Source organism: Chamaea fasciata, unplaced genomic scaffold, assembly GCF_029207755.1.
Source record: "Chamaea fasciata isolate MVZ Bird 193981 ecotype frontalis unplaced genomic scaffold, bChaFas1.0.hap1 SCAF_6, whole genome shotgun sequence".
Taxonomy (NCBI): domain Eukaryota; kingdom Metazoa; phylum Chordata; class Aves; order Passeriformes; family Sylviidae; genus Chamaea; species Chamaea fasciata.
In genome coordinates, this window is record NW_027094091.1 from 1,381,429 (window position 1) to 1,398,580 (window position 17,152).

Genomic DNA, 17,152 nt, shown 5'->3' on the forward strand with positions numbered 1-17,152 from the left:
GAAAAACCCCAAAACCCCCCCCCAAAAAAAATTTAAAAAATAAAAAAAAAACAACTAAACCCCACAAAAACCCCAAACCCCTTTTAGGACCGCCCCAAAACCCCACAAAAAAAAAAAAAAAAAACCCATAAAAACCCCCTCCCCAAACCCCCCCGTCCCCTCTCTCCCCTCTCCCGCCCGCCCGCCGGCGCCGCGATGCAAATGGGGTCGTTAATCACCGAAATGTCACAATTAACATCTCGTTAACCGAGCCCTGATGAACCTCGCCGGGGGAGGGGGGGGGGAGGGGAGGGGACCCAGCTGCGACCGAGGGGTGGGGGAGGGGAACAGGGAGTTTTTTTGGGGGGGTTTTTTTTCGGGTCGGATTTGGGGTTTTTTATAGGGCCGGGATGGATTTTTTGCGGATTTGGGGGATTTTTGCTCAAAGGGGTCGAGGCGCGTTTGGGGACTCGATTCCCCCCGAACGGGGGGAATCGAGTCCCCAAACGCGCCTCGACCCCTTTGGAGAATCCTTTTGGGGTCGCCTCCACCCCTTTTTGGGGTTTTTTATAGGGCCGGGATGGATTTTTTGCGGATTTGGGGGATTTTTGCTCAAAGGGGTCGAGGCGCGTTTGGGGACTCGATTCCCCCCGAACGGGGGGAATCGAGTCCCCAAACGCGCCTCGACCCCTTTGGAGAATCCTTTTGGGGTCGCCTCCACCCCTTTTTAGGGTTTTCCGGGCCGGATTTAGGGGGTTTTTATAGGGCCGGGGTGGATTTGGGGTTTTTTATAAGGCAGGGATTGATTTTTTTGTGGATTTGGGTTTTGGTTTTTTTTTTTTCCAAAGGGGGGAATCGATTCCCAAAATCCCCTCGATCCCTTTGGGATATTTTTTTTTTGGGGGGGTGGGGTCGTCTCCACCCGTTTTTTGGGGTGGCCTCCACCCCTTTTTAGGGTTTTTCAGGGTGGATTTGGGGGTTTTTTTTATAGGGCCGGGGTGAAATTTTTGTGGATTCGGGGTTTTTTAAAGGGGTCAAGATGCATTTGGGGACATTTGGGGGAAATCGAGTCCCCAAATTCCCCTCGACCCCTTTGGGGGAATCCTTTTGGGGTCGCCTGCACCCTCCCCCCCAAGTGTCCCCAAGTGTCACCTGGAAGCGCCGCATGTCCCGCGGGTTCCCGGCGTTCTTCAGGCAGTTCTGGTTGCACTTGAGGAAAAACTTGAGGAAAAACCTGGGGATTCGGGGGACAAAACAATAAAGGGGGGGGGGGGACACAAAAAATGTGTCCCCTACCCCCAGTGTCCCCACCCCAGTGTCCCCATTTTGTTGCCATTTTGTCCCCATTCCGTTGTCCCTTGTTGTCACCACCCCATCGTTGTCCCCATCCCAGTCCTGGTGTCTCCATCCCGGTGTCGCCATTTTGTCCCCGTTTTGTCCCCATCTCAATGTCCCTGCTTGTCACCACCCAAACATTGTCCCCATGCCACTGTCCCCATCCCAGTGTCCCCATTTTGTCCCCATCCCACTGTCCCCATTCTGCCCCATCTCAATGTCCCCATTTTGTCCCCGTTCCGTTGTCCCTTCTTGTCACCACCCCATCATTGTCCCCATCCCAGTCCTGGTGTCCCCACCCCACTGTCCCCACCCCACTGTCCCCATCTCAGTGTCCCCATTCTGTTGTCCCTTCTTGTCACCACCCCTGTCCCCATCCCATCCCTCTTCCACTGTCCCCACCCCACTGTCCCACCCCGTCCCAATCCCAGTGTCCCCATCCCAGTGTCCCCATCTTGTCCCCATTCTTCCGTCCCCTCCTGTCCTGCTCTGTCCCCACCCCGTTGTGCCACCCTGTCCCCATCCCAGTGTCCCCATTCCCGTGTCCCATCCTGTCCATCCCAGTGTCCCTTTGTCCCCTCCTGTCCCCACCCCACTGTCCCCATCCCACTGTCCCCATCCCACTGTCCCATTCTGTCCCCATCCCACTGTCCCTTTGTCCCTTCCTGTCCCCATCCCAGTGTCCCCATTCCCATGTCCCATCCTGTCCATCCCAGTGTCCCTTTGTCCCCTCCTGTCCCCACCCCACTGTCCCCATCCCAGTGTCCCCATCCCAGTGTCCCTCCTGCCACGGCACTGGTGACACTTTTGGGGACAGCGGGGTGGGGGACACACCTGTCCCCACCCCACCGTCCCCATCCCAGTGTCCCCACACCAGTGTCCCCCCTGGCGTGACACTGGTGACACTGTTGGGGACAGCAGGGTGGAGGACACAATGCCACCCTGTCCCCATCCCAGTGTCCCCATCCCAGTGTCCCTCCTGCCACGGCACTGGTGACACTGTTGGGGACAGCGGGGTGGAGGACACAATGCCACCCTGTCCCCATCCCAATGTCCCCATCCCAGTGTCCCCACCCCGCTGGGAATGGTGACACCAGCACCCCTGGGAACGTTGGGACATGGGGGGGGGTCACCTGGGGTTTGGGGACATCTGGGGGACCCCGAGCGGGGTCACGCCCCCCGGGTCAGGCTGGGGGGACACCGAGGGGGATCCCAGGGAATGGGGATCCCAAAAAAAACCCCACGGGATCTCAGGGAATGGGGATCCCAAAAAAAAAGGCGTTACGTGGAAAGGGGGAATCCCATAAAAAGGGGGATCCCACAAAAAAAGGGGGATCCCGTAAAAAAGGGGATCCCACAAAAAAAGGGGTCCCAGGGGAAAAAGGATCCCTGGGATCCCACCAAAAAGGGGTTACATGGAAAGGGGGATCCCAAGAAAAGGGATCCCAGGGAATGGGGATCCCACAAAAAAGGGGGGTCCCAGAAAAAAAGGGGATCCCATGGAAAAGGGATCCCACAAAAAGGGGATCCCAGAGAAATGGGGTCACAAGGAAAGGGGTCTTATGGCAAAGGGGAATCCCAAAAAAAAAAAAGGGGGACCCCACAAAAAGAGGGATCCCGCAAAAAGGGGATCCCGAAAAAAAGCGGGGATCCCACAGAAATGGGGATCCCATGGAAAGGGAGATCCCACAAAAAGGGGATCCCCAAAAAAAGGGGTCTCATTTGGGGGTTCCCGTGGAGGAAGGGGTCAGAGGGAGAGAGGGGATCCCACGGAAAAGGGCGATCCCACAAAAAAAAGGGGGATCCCGCAAAAATAGAAATCCCAAAAAAAAGGGGATCCCACAAAAAAAGAGGATCCCACAAACGGGGGGAACCCACAACAAGGGGTTTCATTTCGGGGAGCCCAGAAAAAGGCGACCCCAGGCCAAAGGGATCTGGCACCGAGGGGCTCCCGACCCCGCAGAAAGGGGGACCCGCCCTGTGGGACAACACAGGGAAAGGGGGGTCCCCCAAATTCCCCCCATTCCCGCAGTCCCGTTCCCGCCCCGCGGGTGGTAATCAGGGCAAGGAAAGAGCTGGAAGAAAAAACGGGGAAAAAAAAAAAAACAGGAAAAATCGGGGGGGGAAAAAAAAACGGGGAAAAAAAAGGGGGGGGGGGGCGGGAAACGGGGGGGGAAAAAAAAGGGGAAAAAATGGGAAAAAACGGGGGGAAAAAAACGGGGGGAAAAAACGGGGGGAAAAAACGGGGGGAAAAAACGGGGGAAAAAAAAAACGAGAAAAAAAAAAACGAGAAAAAAAAAACGAGAAAAAAAAAAAAAACGAGAAAAAACGGGGGGAAAAACGGGGGGAAAAAAGGGTAAAAAAAAACGGGTAAAAAACGGGGGGAAAAATGGGGAAAAAACGGGAAAAAAAAAAAACGGGAGGAAAAACGGGGAAAAAACAGGAACAAACCCCGGGAAACCCCGGGGGGGAAAAAAAGGGAAAAAACGGGGGGAAATCGAGAAAAAAAACGGGAAAAACCAGGGAAAATCGAGGAAAAAAAGGGGGGGAAACGGAAATAAACGGGAAAAAAGCGAGAAAAAAAAAACCAGGAAAATCCGGGAAAAACCCGGGAAAACTCCCCCGCCACTCCCAGGACACCGCGGCCGGGGGGGGACACCCCAAAACCCCCAAAAAACCCCAAAATCCCAAGCCCAGGTAAGGGCGAGGTGGGGGCTGAGGCTGGAGCCGAACCCCCCCCCCCCCCCCCCGCGGGTTTAAAAATACGGGGCCGGCGCATTAATTAGCATGGCTAATTACCATTGAATATGCAAATAGCCCCGGCGCCGCTGCCGAGCCCCCTCTGCTCGCGGCGCATAAATTTGAATGCGCAATTAGCATAATCGCGGCTAATTAATGAGAAGCGTCAATTTTCGCTGCCGGGTAATTTGATTAACGCCGCGAGAGGGGCACTTAGCGCCGCTCTCAAACCAGCGGGGCTGGCCCGGGGGGGGGACACGGGGACACGGGCGACACGGAGGGCGGGGGACACACGGGGGAAGGGTTGGGGACACGCCTGGCACTGCGTGAGACCCCGAAAAGGGATGGGGAGAAGGGATTGGGGACACCCCGAAAGCCCGGGGATGGGTTGGGGACAGCTTGGGGACACGCCTGGCACTGGGTGACACCCCAAAAGTCCTGGCGATGGGGACAAAGGGGACCAGGGACACCCCAAAAGTCTTGGGACTGTGAGGGGACAGGTTGGGGACACGCCTGGCCCTGGGTGACACCCCCAAAAGGGATGGGGATGAAGAGAGGGGACCCCCAAAAGCCCTGGGGCGGGTTGGGGACACTCCTGGCACTGGGTGACACCCCCAAAAGTCCTGGGGATGGGGACAGGGGTTGGGGACACCCCAAAAGCCCTGAGTGACACCCCCCAAAGTCTTGGGACGGAGGGGACAGGTTTGGGACACGCCTGGCACTGGGTGACACCCCAAAAGTCCTGGCGATGGGGACAAGGGACTGGCGACACCCCAAAAGTCTTGGGACGGATTGGGAACACCCCAAAAGTTTTGGGACTGAGGGGGGACAGGTTGGGGACACGCCTGGCACTGGGTGACACCCCGAAAAGGGATGAGGAGAGGGGACCCCGAAAGTCCTGGGGTGGGTTGGGGACACTGCTGGCACTGGGTGACATGCCCGAAAGTCCTGGGGATGGGGACAGGGGTTGGGGACACCCCAAAAGCCCTGGGTGACACCCCCCAAAGTCTTGGGACGGAGGGGACAGGTTTGGGACACGCCTGGCACTGGGTGACACCCTGAAAGCACTGGGTGACACCCCAAAAGTCCTGGGGATGGGGACAGGGGACCAGGGACACCCCAAAAGTCTTGGGACTGAGGGGGGACAGGTTTGGGACACGCCTGGCACTGGGTGACACCCCGAAAGTCCTGGGGATGGGGACAGGGGTTGGGGACACCCCAAAAAGTGCTGGGAATAGGAGAGGGACACTCCTGGCCCTGGGTGACCGCCCCCCCCACCCCCAAAATTCCTCGGGTGACCCCCAAAAAGTCCCCCTGAGGCTGAGGAGGGGACGCAGGGACACATTGGGGACATTTGGGACACTGCCACCGACCATCGGAGTGTCGCCTCCCTGGGGTGACACTGGTCCCCAAAAGTGCCACCGTGGGGACACCTGCGGGACAGGGGACACGGGGACAGTGACAAGGGGACCGTGGCCCTGTCCTTTCCCCCCCCGCCGGGGCTGGCTTGGTGGCACCAGGGAGGTGACAAAGGGACCAACGGTGGTCTCAGGGACGGCGACACGGCCACCCTGCCATGTCCCCGAGGCGCTATCGACGTCACCAACGGGGACATTTGTCACCGCTGCCACCCCCTGGGGACAGGCCCGCGCTGTCCCTCGGCTCACCAGCATCGTGTCCCCAACCTTGGGGACACCACCCGGTGGCTGCCACCCCCTCCAGGTCGCCGTGAGGTGTCGGGGGTCCCCTGATGTCCCCAAGACCCCCAGTGCCCCCAGCGTTCCCGGAGTCCCTGATGTCCCCAGTTGTCCCCAAGTGTCCCCAGGTGTCACCTGTCGATGATGACGGGGTCCGAGGGCGTCTCGTTGCGGTTCCCGCAGCTCTTCTTGTCACAGCAGCGGCTGCACGCGGGGACACGAGGTGACATCAGGGGACAGCGAGGGCCGGGGGGGACGCGCCACCTCCCCGTGTCCCACCCTGGCACCGCCCCGTCACCCAGGGCTGGGGACAGAGGGGACACTCAGCACGGGGGACACGTGGGGGGGGGGGGTCACTTTGCCACCCCTTGATGGGGTTGGGGACAGATTTGGGGGCGTCCCAGGGGGCTCCGTGTCACCCCCGGGTGGCTCTGAAGGGCTTGGGGACCCATCTGTGTCACTTCGGGTGGCTCCATGTCACCCCCGGGTGGCTTTAAAGCGGTTGGGGATCCATCTGTGTCACCCCCGGGTGGCTTTGAAGAGGTTGGGGACCAGTCCCTGTCACCCCGGGGTCTCCGTGTCACCCCCAAGTGGCTCTGAAGGGCTTGGGGACCCGTCTGTGTCACCCCAGAGGGCTCCGTGTCACCCCCGGGTGGCTTTGAAGGGACTGGGGACCTGTCCCTGTCACCCTCGGGTGGCTTTGAAGGGGTTGGGGACCCATCTGTGTCACCCCCGGGTGGCCCTGAAGAGGTTGGGGACCTGCCCCTGTCACCCTCGGGTGGCTTTGAAGGGCTTGGGGACCTGTCCCTGTCACCCTCGGGTGGCTTTGAAGGGGTTGGGGACCCATCTGTGTCACCTCGGGTGGCTCTGAAGGGCTTGGGGACCTGTCCCGGTCACCCTCGGGTGGCTTTGAAGGGGTTGGGGGACCCATCTGTGTCACCCCGGGTGGCTCTGAAGGGCTTGGGGACCCGTCTGTGTCACCCAGAGGGCTCCGTGTCACCCCCGGGTGGCTTTGAAGGGACTGGGGACCTGTCCCTGTCACCTCCGAGTGGCTTTGAAGGGGTTGGGGACCCATCTGTGTCACCCCGGGTGGCTCTGAAGGGCTTGGGGACCCGTCTGTGTCACCCAGAGGGCTCCGTGTCACCCCCGGGTGGCTCTGAAGGGCCTGGGGACCTGTCCCTGTCACCTCTGGGTGGCCCTGAAGGGCTTGGGTTCCCACCCCGGGACCCCGTGTCACCCTCGGGTGACACACCAAGGCCACCCGCCGTCCCCCGGGCGAGGGGGGTGGCCTGTCCCTTGTCGCGGCACCTCCCGGCGTTAATTAGCGGCTCATTAATTAGCACGGGGGGAGGGGAGGGGGGGGGGGGGGTCTGTAACCACCAGCGGGCACCGCAGGGAGACCTCGGGGACACGCCCTGGGGGACAGGCGACAGCGATGTCCCCAAGCCCACCTGCACATGATCTCGTGCGTCAGCAGCACCCGGCACATCTCGGGGTTCTTGTCCTGCCCCTCGTAAATGATGGCCTGCAGGGGACACCGAGGCGACAGCGGCGACACCGGGCTGGCACCAGAGGTGGCCGCGGCCGCATCCAGATGTTTTCGGCCCCCCCGGGGGTGAGATTTGGGGATTTTTGGGGGGGTTTTTTTTGGGGCGGGGGGTGTCTCGGTACCTGCTTGGACATGGAGTCGATGAGGCGGACGTACAGATCCTGCTCGGTCCGGAGCCCTGCGCGGGGACAGCTGGAGGGGTCACCCCGATGTCACCTCCCCTTTGGGGACACCCCGAAAAAAAAAACCCAACCCCCCCCCAAAAAAACAACCAAAAAAACCTCCCAAAAACAACAACAAAAAAATCCCCCCAAAAAACAACCCCCCCCAAAAAACACCAAAACCCCCCAAAAAACCAAAAAAACCCAAAAAAAAAACCCAAAAACCCAAAAAAACCCCAAAAAAAAACCCAAAAAAAACCCACAAAACCCCAAAAAAACCCAAAAAACCCCCAAAAAACCCAAAAAAACACCAAAAAAAACAAAAAAAATCCCCCCAAAAACCCCAAAAACTCCCCAAAAAAACCCAAAAACCCCGAAAAACCCCCCAAAAACCCCAAAAGAAACCCCAAAAGAAACCCCAAAAGAAACCCCAAAAGAAACCCCAAAAGAAACCCCAAAAGAAACCCCAAAACCACCCAAAAAAACCCCCCCAAAACCCCAGAGGAAACCCAAAAAAAAACCCCAAAATACCAAAAAAAAAAAAAAAAAAAAAAAAAAAAGAACCACACCAAAAAAAAACCAAAATCCCCCCCAAAACCCCCCAAAAAACACCCAAAAAAACACCCAAAAAAACACCCAAAAACCCCCCCAAAAAGTCCCAAAACCCCAAAAATCCCCCAACCCCCCACAGTCCCCCGCCCCCCGCGGCGGCGCGCACCGTTGCTGTAGAGCAGCTGCAGGCGGTAGTGGATGCCGTTGTTGGTTTTCTCCCCGTTCTGCTCCTTCCGGGGGTCGGGGACAAAATGAGCGCGGATGGGGACGGCTGGTCACTCCGTGTCCCCTCTGTGCCCTCCTGGTCACTCCGGGTCCCTTCTCCTGGTCACTCCGTGTCCCCTCCAGGTCACTCCGGGTCCCCTCTGTGCCCTCCTGGTCACTCCGTGTCCCCTCTGTGCCCTCCTGGTCACTCCGTGTCCCCTCTCCCGGTCACTCCGTGTCCCCACTCCTGGTCACTCCGTGTCCCCTCTCCCGGTCACTCCGTGTCCCCTCTCCTGGTCACTCCGTGTCCCCTCTCCCGGTCACTCCGTGTCCCCTCTCCCGGTCACTCCGTGTCTCCTCTCCCGGTCACTCCGTGTCCCCACTCCTGGTCACACCGTGTCTCCTCTCCCGGTCACTCCGTGTCCCTTCTCCTGGTCACTCCGTGTCCCCTCCCGGTCACTCCGTGTCCCCTCTCCTGGTCACTCCGTGTCCCCTCTCCCGGTCACTCCGTGTCCCCTCTCCCGGTCACTCCGTGTCCCCACTCCTGGTCACACCGTGTCTCCTCTCCCGGTCACACCGTGTCTCCTCTCCCGGTCACTCCGTGTCCCTTCTCCTGGTCACTCCGTGTCCCCTCCCGGTCACTCCGTGTCCCCCACTCCCGGTCACTCCATGTCCCCTCTCCTGATCACTCCGTGTCCCCTCTGTGCCCTCCCGGTCACTCCGTGTCCCCCTCTCCTGGTCACTCCATGTCCCCTCTGTGCCCTCCTGGTCACTCCGTGTCCCCTCTCCTGGCCACTCGGTGTCCCCTCCCGGTCACTCCGTGTCCCCTCTCCTGGTCACTCCGTGTCCCCTTCTGGTCACTCCATGTCCCCTCCGTGCCCTCCCGGTCACTCCATGTCCCCTCCTGGTCACTCCATGTCCCCTCTCCTGGTCACTCCGTGTCTCCTCCCGGTCACTCCGTGTCCCCTCTGTGCCCTCCTGGTCACTCCGTGTCCCCTCCCGGTCACTCCGTGTCCCCTCTGTGCCCTCCTGGTCACTCCATGTCCCCTCCTGGTCACTCCAGGTCCCCTCTCCTGGTCACTCCGTGTCCCCTCTCCTGGTCACTCCGTGTCCCCTCTGTGCCCTCCTGGTCACTCCCTGTCCCCTCCAGGTCACTCCGTGTCCCCTCTGTGCCCTCCTGGTCACTCCCTGTCCCCTCCAGGTCACTCGGTGTCCCCTCTCCTGGTCACTCCATGTCCCCTCTCCTGGTCACTCCAGGTCCCCTCTCCTGGTCACTCCGTGTCCCCTCTGTGCCCTCCTGGTCACTCCGTGTCCCCTCTGTGCCCTCCAGGTCACTCGGTGTCCCCTCCACGCCCTCCCGGTCACTCCCACCCCGCTCCGGCCACTCGTGCCGTGAGCTGTGGCCGCTCTCCGGCCTCAGCCGCGGCTGCCCCGCCCCGAGCCCGGGGGGGGGGGAGTTGGGGTGGTTATGGGGGGTTTGGGGGGGTTTTGGGATGGTTTTTGGGGGGGTTTTGGGGGGGGTTTGGGGGAGTTGGGGTGGTTTTTTGTGGGGTTTTGGGGTGGTTTTTGGGGTGGTTTTGGGGGTGGTTTTGGGGGTGGTTTTGGGGGTGGTTTTGGGGGTGGTTTTGGGGGTGGTTTACGGTGGTTTTGGGGGGTTTTGGGGTGGTTTTGGGGGAGTTTGGGGTGGTTTTTGGGGTGGTTTACGGTGGTTTTGGGGGTGGTTTTGGGGGGGTTTGGGGTGGTTTTTGGGGGTGGTTTTGGGGGTGGTTTTGGGGGGGTTTGGGATGGTTTTTGGGGTGGTTTACGGTGGTTTTGGGGGGGTTTGGGGTGGTTTACGGTGGTTTTGGGGGTGGTTTTGGGGGGGTTTGGGGTGGTTTTTGGGGTGGTTTTTTGGGGGGGTTGTGGTTTTGGGGATTTTTTGGGGTGGTTTTTGGTGGTTTTGGGGATTTTTTGGGGTGGTTTTTCGGGTGGTTTTTTGGGGGGAATTTGGGGGTGGTTTAGGGGGGGTTGTGGTTTTGGGGATTTTTTGGGGTGGTTTTTGGGGTGGTTTTGGGGATTTTTTTTGGGGGGGGGTTTTCTCACCCGCTCCTTCTCCACGAAGTCGATGAAGCAGGTGCGCTCCACCTCCACGGGCTGGCCCTGGCGGTCGTACATGGCCAGCACGAAGTGGAAGAAGTTGGATTTGCGCAGGTTGGCCGGCGGCTGCTTCTCGAAGTGAGCGCGGGCCAGCGACACGCCGCTGCCACGGGCGGGGACGGCGTCAGGGGACAGCGGGGACAGTGACAGGGGACAGCGGGGACGCGCGCGCCACACGCGGGACACCCGCCCAGCACCGGGAAACGTCATCCCTGAGAATCCTAGACCTGGGGATCCCCAACCCTGAGAACCCCAGACCTGGGGATCCTCATCCCTGAGAACCCAAATCCCCGAGAACCCAAATCCCCGAGAACCCCTGACCTGGGGATCCCCATCCCTGAGAGCCCCAATCCCAGAAAACCCCAGACCTGGGTTTCCTCATCCCCAAGATCTCCATCCCTGAGAACCCCAGATCTGGGGATCCCCATCCCCGAGAACCCAAATCCCAGAGAACCCCATCCCTGGGGATCCCCAGCACCAGGAACCCCCAAAATCCCAATCCGGGGACTCCCAGCACCCCCATCCTCAGGACGCAAATCCCAGAAAACCCCAGACCTGGGGATCCCAATCCCAGAAAACCCCAATCCCAGAAAAACCCCATCCCCAGGACCCCCATTCCCCAAGAACCCCAGACCTTGGGAATCCCCAGCACCGGGAACCCCCAAAATCCCAATCCGGGGACCCCCAGCACCAGGAACCCCCAAAACCTCCTCCATGGGACACCAGCACCCCCAGATTCCCGTCCTGGGGATCCCCAACCCCGAGAACTCCAGTTTTGGGGACCCCCGGCACCGGGAACCCCAAAACCTCCTCCACGGGACCCCAAACACCGGGACCCCAAAACCCCATCCCGGGGACCCCCAAAACCTCCATGGGACACCAGGACCCCATCCCGGGGACCCCAAACACCGGGACCCCCCAAACCCCATCCCGGGGACCCCCAAAATCTCCATGGGACACCAGAACCCCATCCCGGGGACCCCAAACACCGGGACCCCCCCAAACCCCATCCCGGGGACCCCCAAAATCTCCATGGGACACCAGGACCCCATCCCGGGGACCCCAAACACCGGGACCTCCAAACCCCATCCCGGGGACCCCCAAAATCTCCATGGGACACCAGGACCCCATCCCGGGGACCCCAAACACCGGGACCTCCAAACCCCATCCCGGGGACCCCCATGACCCCAAAGCTCAGCACCGGCACCGCCAGAACCTCCTCCATGGGACCCCAGCGCCTCTTCCTGAAAATCCCAGAATCCCAAAAATCCCCAAATCTCCAAAAAATCCCAAAAATCCCCCCAAAAAATCCCAAAAATCCCCAAATCCCCCAAAAATCCCAAATCCCCCAAAAATCCCCAAAATCCCGTCCCTGGGTCCCCCAGCAGCGCCCCTTCTGTAAGAACCTCAAAACCAGCAGCGTGCTGTCCCCAAGGCCACCAGCCTGTCCCCAGGGCCACCAGGACCCTGTCCTCAAGGCCACCAGGACCTTGTCCCCAGGGCCACCAGCCTGTCCCCAGGGCCACCAGTAGCCTATCCCCAAGGCCACCAGGACCTTGTCCCCAGGGCCACCAGCCTGTCCCCAGGGCCACCAGTAGCCTGTCCCCAAGGCCACCAGTACCCTGTCCCCAGGGCCACCAGTAGCCTATCCCCAAGGCCACCAGGACCCTGTCCCCAAGGCCACCAGCCTGTCCCCAGCACCCCCTCCCTATCCGGGCTTGGGGACACCGATGGGGACACCGCCAGCACCACCTGCCGCTGGCATCGGGGACACGAGGGACAGAAGGGGACAAGGCGGGGACATCCCTGAGCCCTCCCCGCCGTCCCTCAGTGTCACCTCCGGGCTGACCGGTGTCACCCTCCCCGACACCCGCGGTGACAGGAGACGGCGACAGCAGAGCCACCTGGGGACCTTGGCGACACTCTGGGGACATTTCTCGGTGACGTGACAGAGGAAAAACTCCTTCGGCTGCTCCCCGGGGTCCCAAACTGTCCCCAGGGCCACCCGCGGGGTTCCAAACTGTCCCCAAGGCCATTCGCGGGGTCCCAAACTGTCCCCAAGGCCACCCGCGGGGTCCCAAACTGTCCCCAAGGCCATTCGCGGGGTCCCAAACTGTCCCCAAGGCCACCTGCGGGGTCCCAAACTGTCCCCAGGGCCACCCGTGGAGTCCCAAACTGTCCCCAAGGCCACCCACGGGGTCCCAAACTGTCCCCAGGGTCATTCGCGGGGTCCCAAACTGTCCCCAAGGCCACCCGCGGTGTCCCAAACTGTCCCCAGGGTCAGCCGCGGGGCCACACCTGGGGGAGGTGACAACACCGGCGCGCGGCCACCACAGACGTGTCCCACCGTGTCCCCAACACCTGCCGCGGCCCCCGCGGCGTGTCCCTTGTCCCCTTCCCCGTGCCGGCAGCTTTGCTCTCAGCGTCCCAGCCCCGCGGCGACACCACTGTCCCCTCACTGTCCCCTCACTGTCCCCTCACTGTCCCCTCACTGTCCCCTCACTGTCCCCTCACTGTCCCCTCACTGTCCCCTACGACGGCGACAGCGGCGCCCGCGGCTCCTTCCAGCCCCCCAAAAACTCCCCTCCGCGCCCCCCAAATCTCCTCGGTGACGCGGGGGGGGGGGTGGCTCTGGCTGTCCCCGCTGTCCCCCGCAGTGTCACCCCCCCCCCCTCCAGCGCTGCCGGCCCCGCCCGGCCCCGGCGCGTTAATTAATTATTAAAGGCAATCAAAGCATTTCCAAGCAGCCGCGGCCCCGGCGCTTCCAGGAAAGCCGCGGACCCAAAGGGGGGAGGCGGGGGGGGGGGGGGTTGGGGACCCCAGGCCACAGCGGGGACATCGCGGTGGCACCCAGGGACACACGGCCGGCAGTGCCATCCCCTTGGGGACATCGCGGTGTCACCCAGGGACTCGCAGAGCTCAGTACCATCCCCTTGGGGACATCGTGGTGGCACCCAGGGACACTCGGACGGCAGTGCCATCCCCTTGGGGACATCGTGGTGGCACCCAGGGACACACGGCCGGCAGTGCCATCCCCTTGGGGACATCGCGGTGGCACCCAGGGACACACGGATGGCAGTGCCATCCCCTTGGGGACATCGCAGTGGCACCCAGGGACACTCGGACGGCAGTGCCATCCCCTTGGGGACATCGTGGTGGCACCCAGGGACACACGGATGGCAGTGCCATCCCCTTGGGGACATCGCGGTGGCACCCAGGGACCCCCAGGGGGCGGTGCCATCCCCTTGGGGACATTGCAGTGTCACCCAGGGACCTGCAGAGCTCAGTGCCATCCCCTTGGGGACATCGTGGTGTCACCCAGGGAGCCCCGGAGGGCGGTGCCACCCCCTTGCGGACACCGTGGTGGCCGCAGGGACACGCGGGAGGGGAAGTTATGAGGGTCCTGATGTCACCCCCCCAGCCCAGGACGCCGATGCCAACCCCTTGGGGATACTGCGGTGGCCATGGGGACACACAGGTGTCCCCACGGGTGGCACTGCCAGCAGGGTGTCACACACCCCGCCGCCACCAGCACCTCCCTGGGACCCTTCGGCTCCACACTGTCCCCTCCCCGGGGGTGGCTGTCACCGCGGGGGTCCCTTGGAGGGGTGGGGACATTCCCGGAGGTTTTCCAGCTTCCCAAAGTTTTGGGGGAGCACCCCAGGGAGCCACCGTGGCCTTTTGGGGACACCCCAAAGGCCGCAGAGGGGACAGCGGGACAGGGGACAGGTGGGACAGAGGGAGCAGGGGACGCTGGGAATGCAGGGAACGGGATTTGAGCCCCTGGAAAAGGGCAGGGAATGGGATCTGAGTCCCTGGAAAAGCAGGGAATGGGATTTGAGTCCCTGGGAAAAGGGGAAGGAATGGGATTTGAGTGCCTGGAAAAGAAGGGAATGGGATTTGAGTCCCTGGAGAAAGCAGGGAATGGGATTTGAGCGCCCCAGGAGGGCAGGGAATGGGATTTGAGCCCCTGGGAAAAAGCAGGGAATGGGATTTGAGTGCCCTGGGAATGCAGGGAATGGGATTTGAGTCCTCTGGGAAAAAGCAGGGAATGGGATCCATGGAGCCCTGAACCCCCCAGGAGGGCAGGGAATGGGATTTGAGCCCCTGGAAAAGCAGGGAATGGGATTTGAGCCCATGGAAAAGGCAGGGGACAGGCACAGATCCCATTCCCGTCGGCACAACAAATCCCCGGGGATCCCGGGACGCCCAGGGCACCGGGATAGGGACATCCAGAGGCCCCAGGAATGCCAGGAAAAAGCGGGAACAGGGGGGCACATCCTGGGATCCATGACACCCTTGGAGCCCGGGGGACCCGGGACATCGGAATGCCCACGGGGCATGGGATATCCATGGATCCCGGGACATTCCCAAAGCCCGGGATGCCCACGGCCTCTGGAATGGCCGCAGTGCCCGGGGAAGGGCTGCGGGATGCCCGTGGAATTCGGGGATATCGCTGGAATTCGGGGATGGCACATCCACAGCCCTGGGAATGCTCTGGGATACCCACAGCCCCTGGAATGCCCATGGGAAAACTGGGATAGCCGAGGAGCCCAGGATGCCCACGAGCCTTTGGAATGTCCAGAACTCCTCAAGGTGCCCAGGAAAAACCGGGATGCCCAGAACCCCCGGGATACCCAGGAAAACTGGGATGCCCAGAGCCTCTGGAATGCCCAGGAAAACCGGGATATCCACAAGCCTCTGGAATGCTCAGAACCCTCGGGATGCCCAGAACCCTCAGGATGCTCAGGAAAACCGGGATGCCCACAAAAAACCAGGATGTCCACAAGCCTCTGGAATACCCAGAACCTTCAGGATGCCCGGGAAAACCGGGATGCCCAGAGCCTCTGGAATGCCCAGGAAAACCGGGATATCCACAAGCCTCTGGAATGCTCAGAACCCTCGGGATGCCCAGAACCCTCAGGATGCTCAGGAAAACCGGGATGCCCACAAAAAACCAGGATGTCCACAAGCCTCTGGAATACCCAGAACCTTCAGGATGCCCGGGAAAACCAGGATGCCCAGAACCCCTGGAACACCCAGAACCTTCAGGATGCTCAGGAAAAACCGGGATGCCCACAAGCCTCTGGAATGCCCACAACCCCCGGGACACCACCTCCAGCCCCGCCTGGATTTCCCGTGGAAGCCGGGATGACCACAACCCCCGGGACACCACCTCCAGCCCCCCCCCCTGGAATTCCCGCGGAATTCCGGGAACACCCACCGACCTGGGGCTGGCCCGCGGAGCTGGGGCTGCGTCCATCCCGCAGCTGCCGGCGCCCCCGGGCTCTCCCTGGACTGTCCCCGAGGTGTCCCCAGGCTGTCCCCGAGCTGTCCCCGAGCTGTCCCCTTACCTCTGCGCCGCCGTGCCGGCGTCCAGGATGCCGGCGCCCTGCAGCCAGCGGCCGGCGGGGAGCCCCGCGCTCAGCGGCTCCTCCTTCATGGGGACCCCCCCCCCGGGGCAGCGCCTCCTGCACCGAGAACATCATCGGGGGGGGCTCGGGGGGACCCCCCCGGGGCCGGGCCCCCCTCCCCCCCCTCCCCAAAAAAACCCCGCGATCAGCACCGGGCAGGTGCCGGGGGCCGCCGTCCCGGCCGCCGGGGAAGCGGCATCTGCGGAGGGAGAGGGAGAGGGAGGGGAAGGAGGGAGGGGGGGGGAGGGCTCCGGGGAGGGGGTTCGGGAAGGGAGGGAGGGAGGAGGGGGAAGAGCCCGAGAAGTTGGAGCTGGAGGAGCCCCGGAGCCAAGGGAGGGGAGGGGAAAGGGGGCGGGGGGCGGGAGGGGGGAGAGGAGGAGTGGAGGGAGGGATGAGGAGGAAGGAGGGAAGGGAGGGAGGAAGGCTCAGAGAGGAGAGGAGGAGTGGAGGGAGGGATGAGGAGGAAGGAGGGAAGGGAGGGAGGAAGGCTCAGAGAGGAGAGGAGGAGTGGAGGGAGGGATGAGGAGGAGGGAGGGAGGGAAGGGAGGAAGGCTCAGAGAGGAGAGAGGAGGGGAGGGGAGGAGTGGAGGGAGGGATAAGGAGGAAGGAGGGAAGGGAGGGAGGAAGGCTCAGAGAGGAGAGAGGAGGGGATGGAGGGAGGGAGTGAGGGTCGGAGGGATGGAGCGCGGCACCGGAGGGGAGGCCCGGAGGAGGAGTAGAAGGATGGAGGGAGGAGGGATGGAAAGGAGGGAGAGGAGGGCTGGAGGAAGGCTCGGAGGGAGGAGGAGTGCAGGGATGGATGGAGCGCGGCCCCGGCGGGAGGCTCGGAGGGAGGAGGAGTGCAGGGATGGATGGAGCGCGGCCCCGGCGGGATGGAGGGAGGCAGGCACGGAGGGAGGGAGGGAGGGCCGAGGCGCAGGGGAGGAGGAGTGGAGGCGGCCGAACGGGGGGGCGGGGGCTCGGTTCCGTTACCGGGCGGGCGGCGGCGGCGGCGGCGGCGGCGCGGGGCGGAGGCAGCAACGGCGGCGGCGGCAACGGCAGCAAAAGCAGCAAGGGGCGGCCGGGGGGCGGCCCGGGGCTCCCGGGAACGCCATCACCGCCTTGTCCCCTCCGCCTCCGCCTCCCCCCGGCCCGGCTCCGGCGGCCCGGCTCGGGCAGCAGCACCATGAGCAGCAGCAGCGCTCGCTGCCGCCGCCCCGCCGCCGCCGCCGCCGCCGCCGCCCCGCCGCCACCACCGGCCCGGGCCATCCCGGCACCGCCGCCGCCGCCGCCGCCGCCGCCTCCCCGGGGAGGCAGGGCCGGAGCCGCCGGGGGAGGCGGGGGCCGCGGCCGGCCAGGCTGACATCATTCCGGGGAGGAGCGGTCCCTCCCCGCGCCGCGCGGGGG

The 17,152-nt window shown here is 62.6% G+C and overlaps 1 protein-coding gene across 1 annotated transcript in view; it reads right to left on the minus strand.

Annotated features, from left to right (window-relative positions):
* The window catches only part of EBF4 (EBF family member 4), a 29,478-nt gene extending 13,640 nt beyond the window's left edge, over positions 1 to 15,838 (minus strand). The window contains 8 exon segments of the mRNA XM_066185132.1: positions 1,132 to 1,213; positions 5,886 to 5,954; positions 7,202 to 7,275; positions 7,422 to 7,477; positions 8,179 to 8,242; positions 10,299 to 10,455; positions 15,707 to 15,807; positions 15,809 to 15,838. Of these exon segments, the coding sequence (XP_066041229.1) occupies positions 1,132 to 1,213; positions 5,886 to 5,954; positions 7,202 to 7,275; positions 7,422 to 7,477; positions 8,179 to 8,242; positions 10,299 to 10,455; positions 15,707 to 15,807; positions 15,809 to 15,838 (633 nt within the window).
* Positions 15,839 to 17,152: the final 1,314 nt, after the last annotated feature.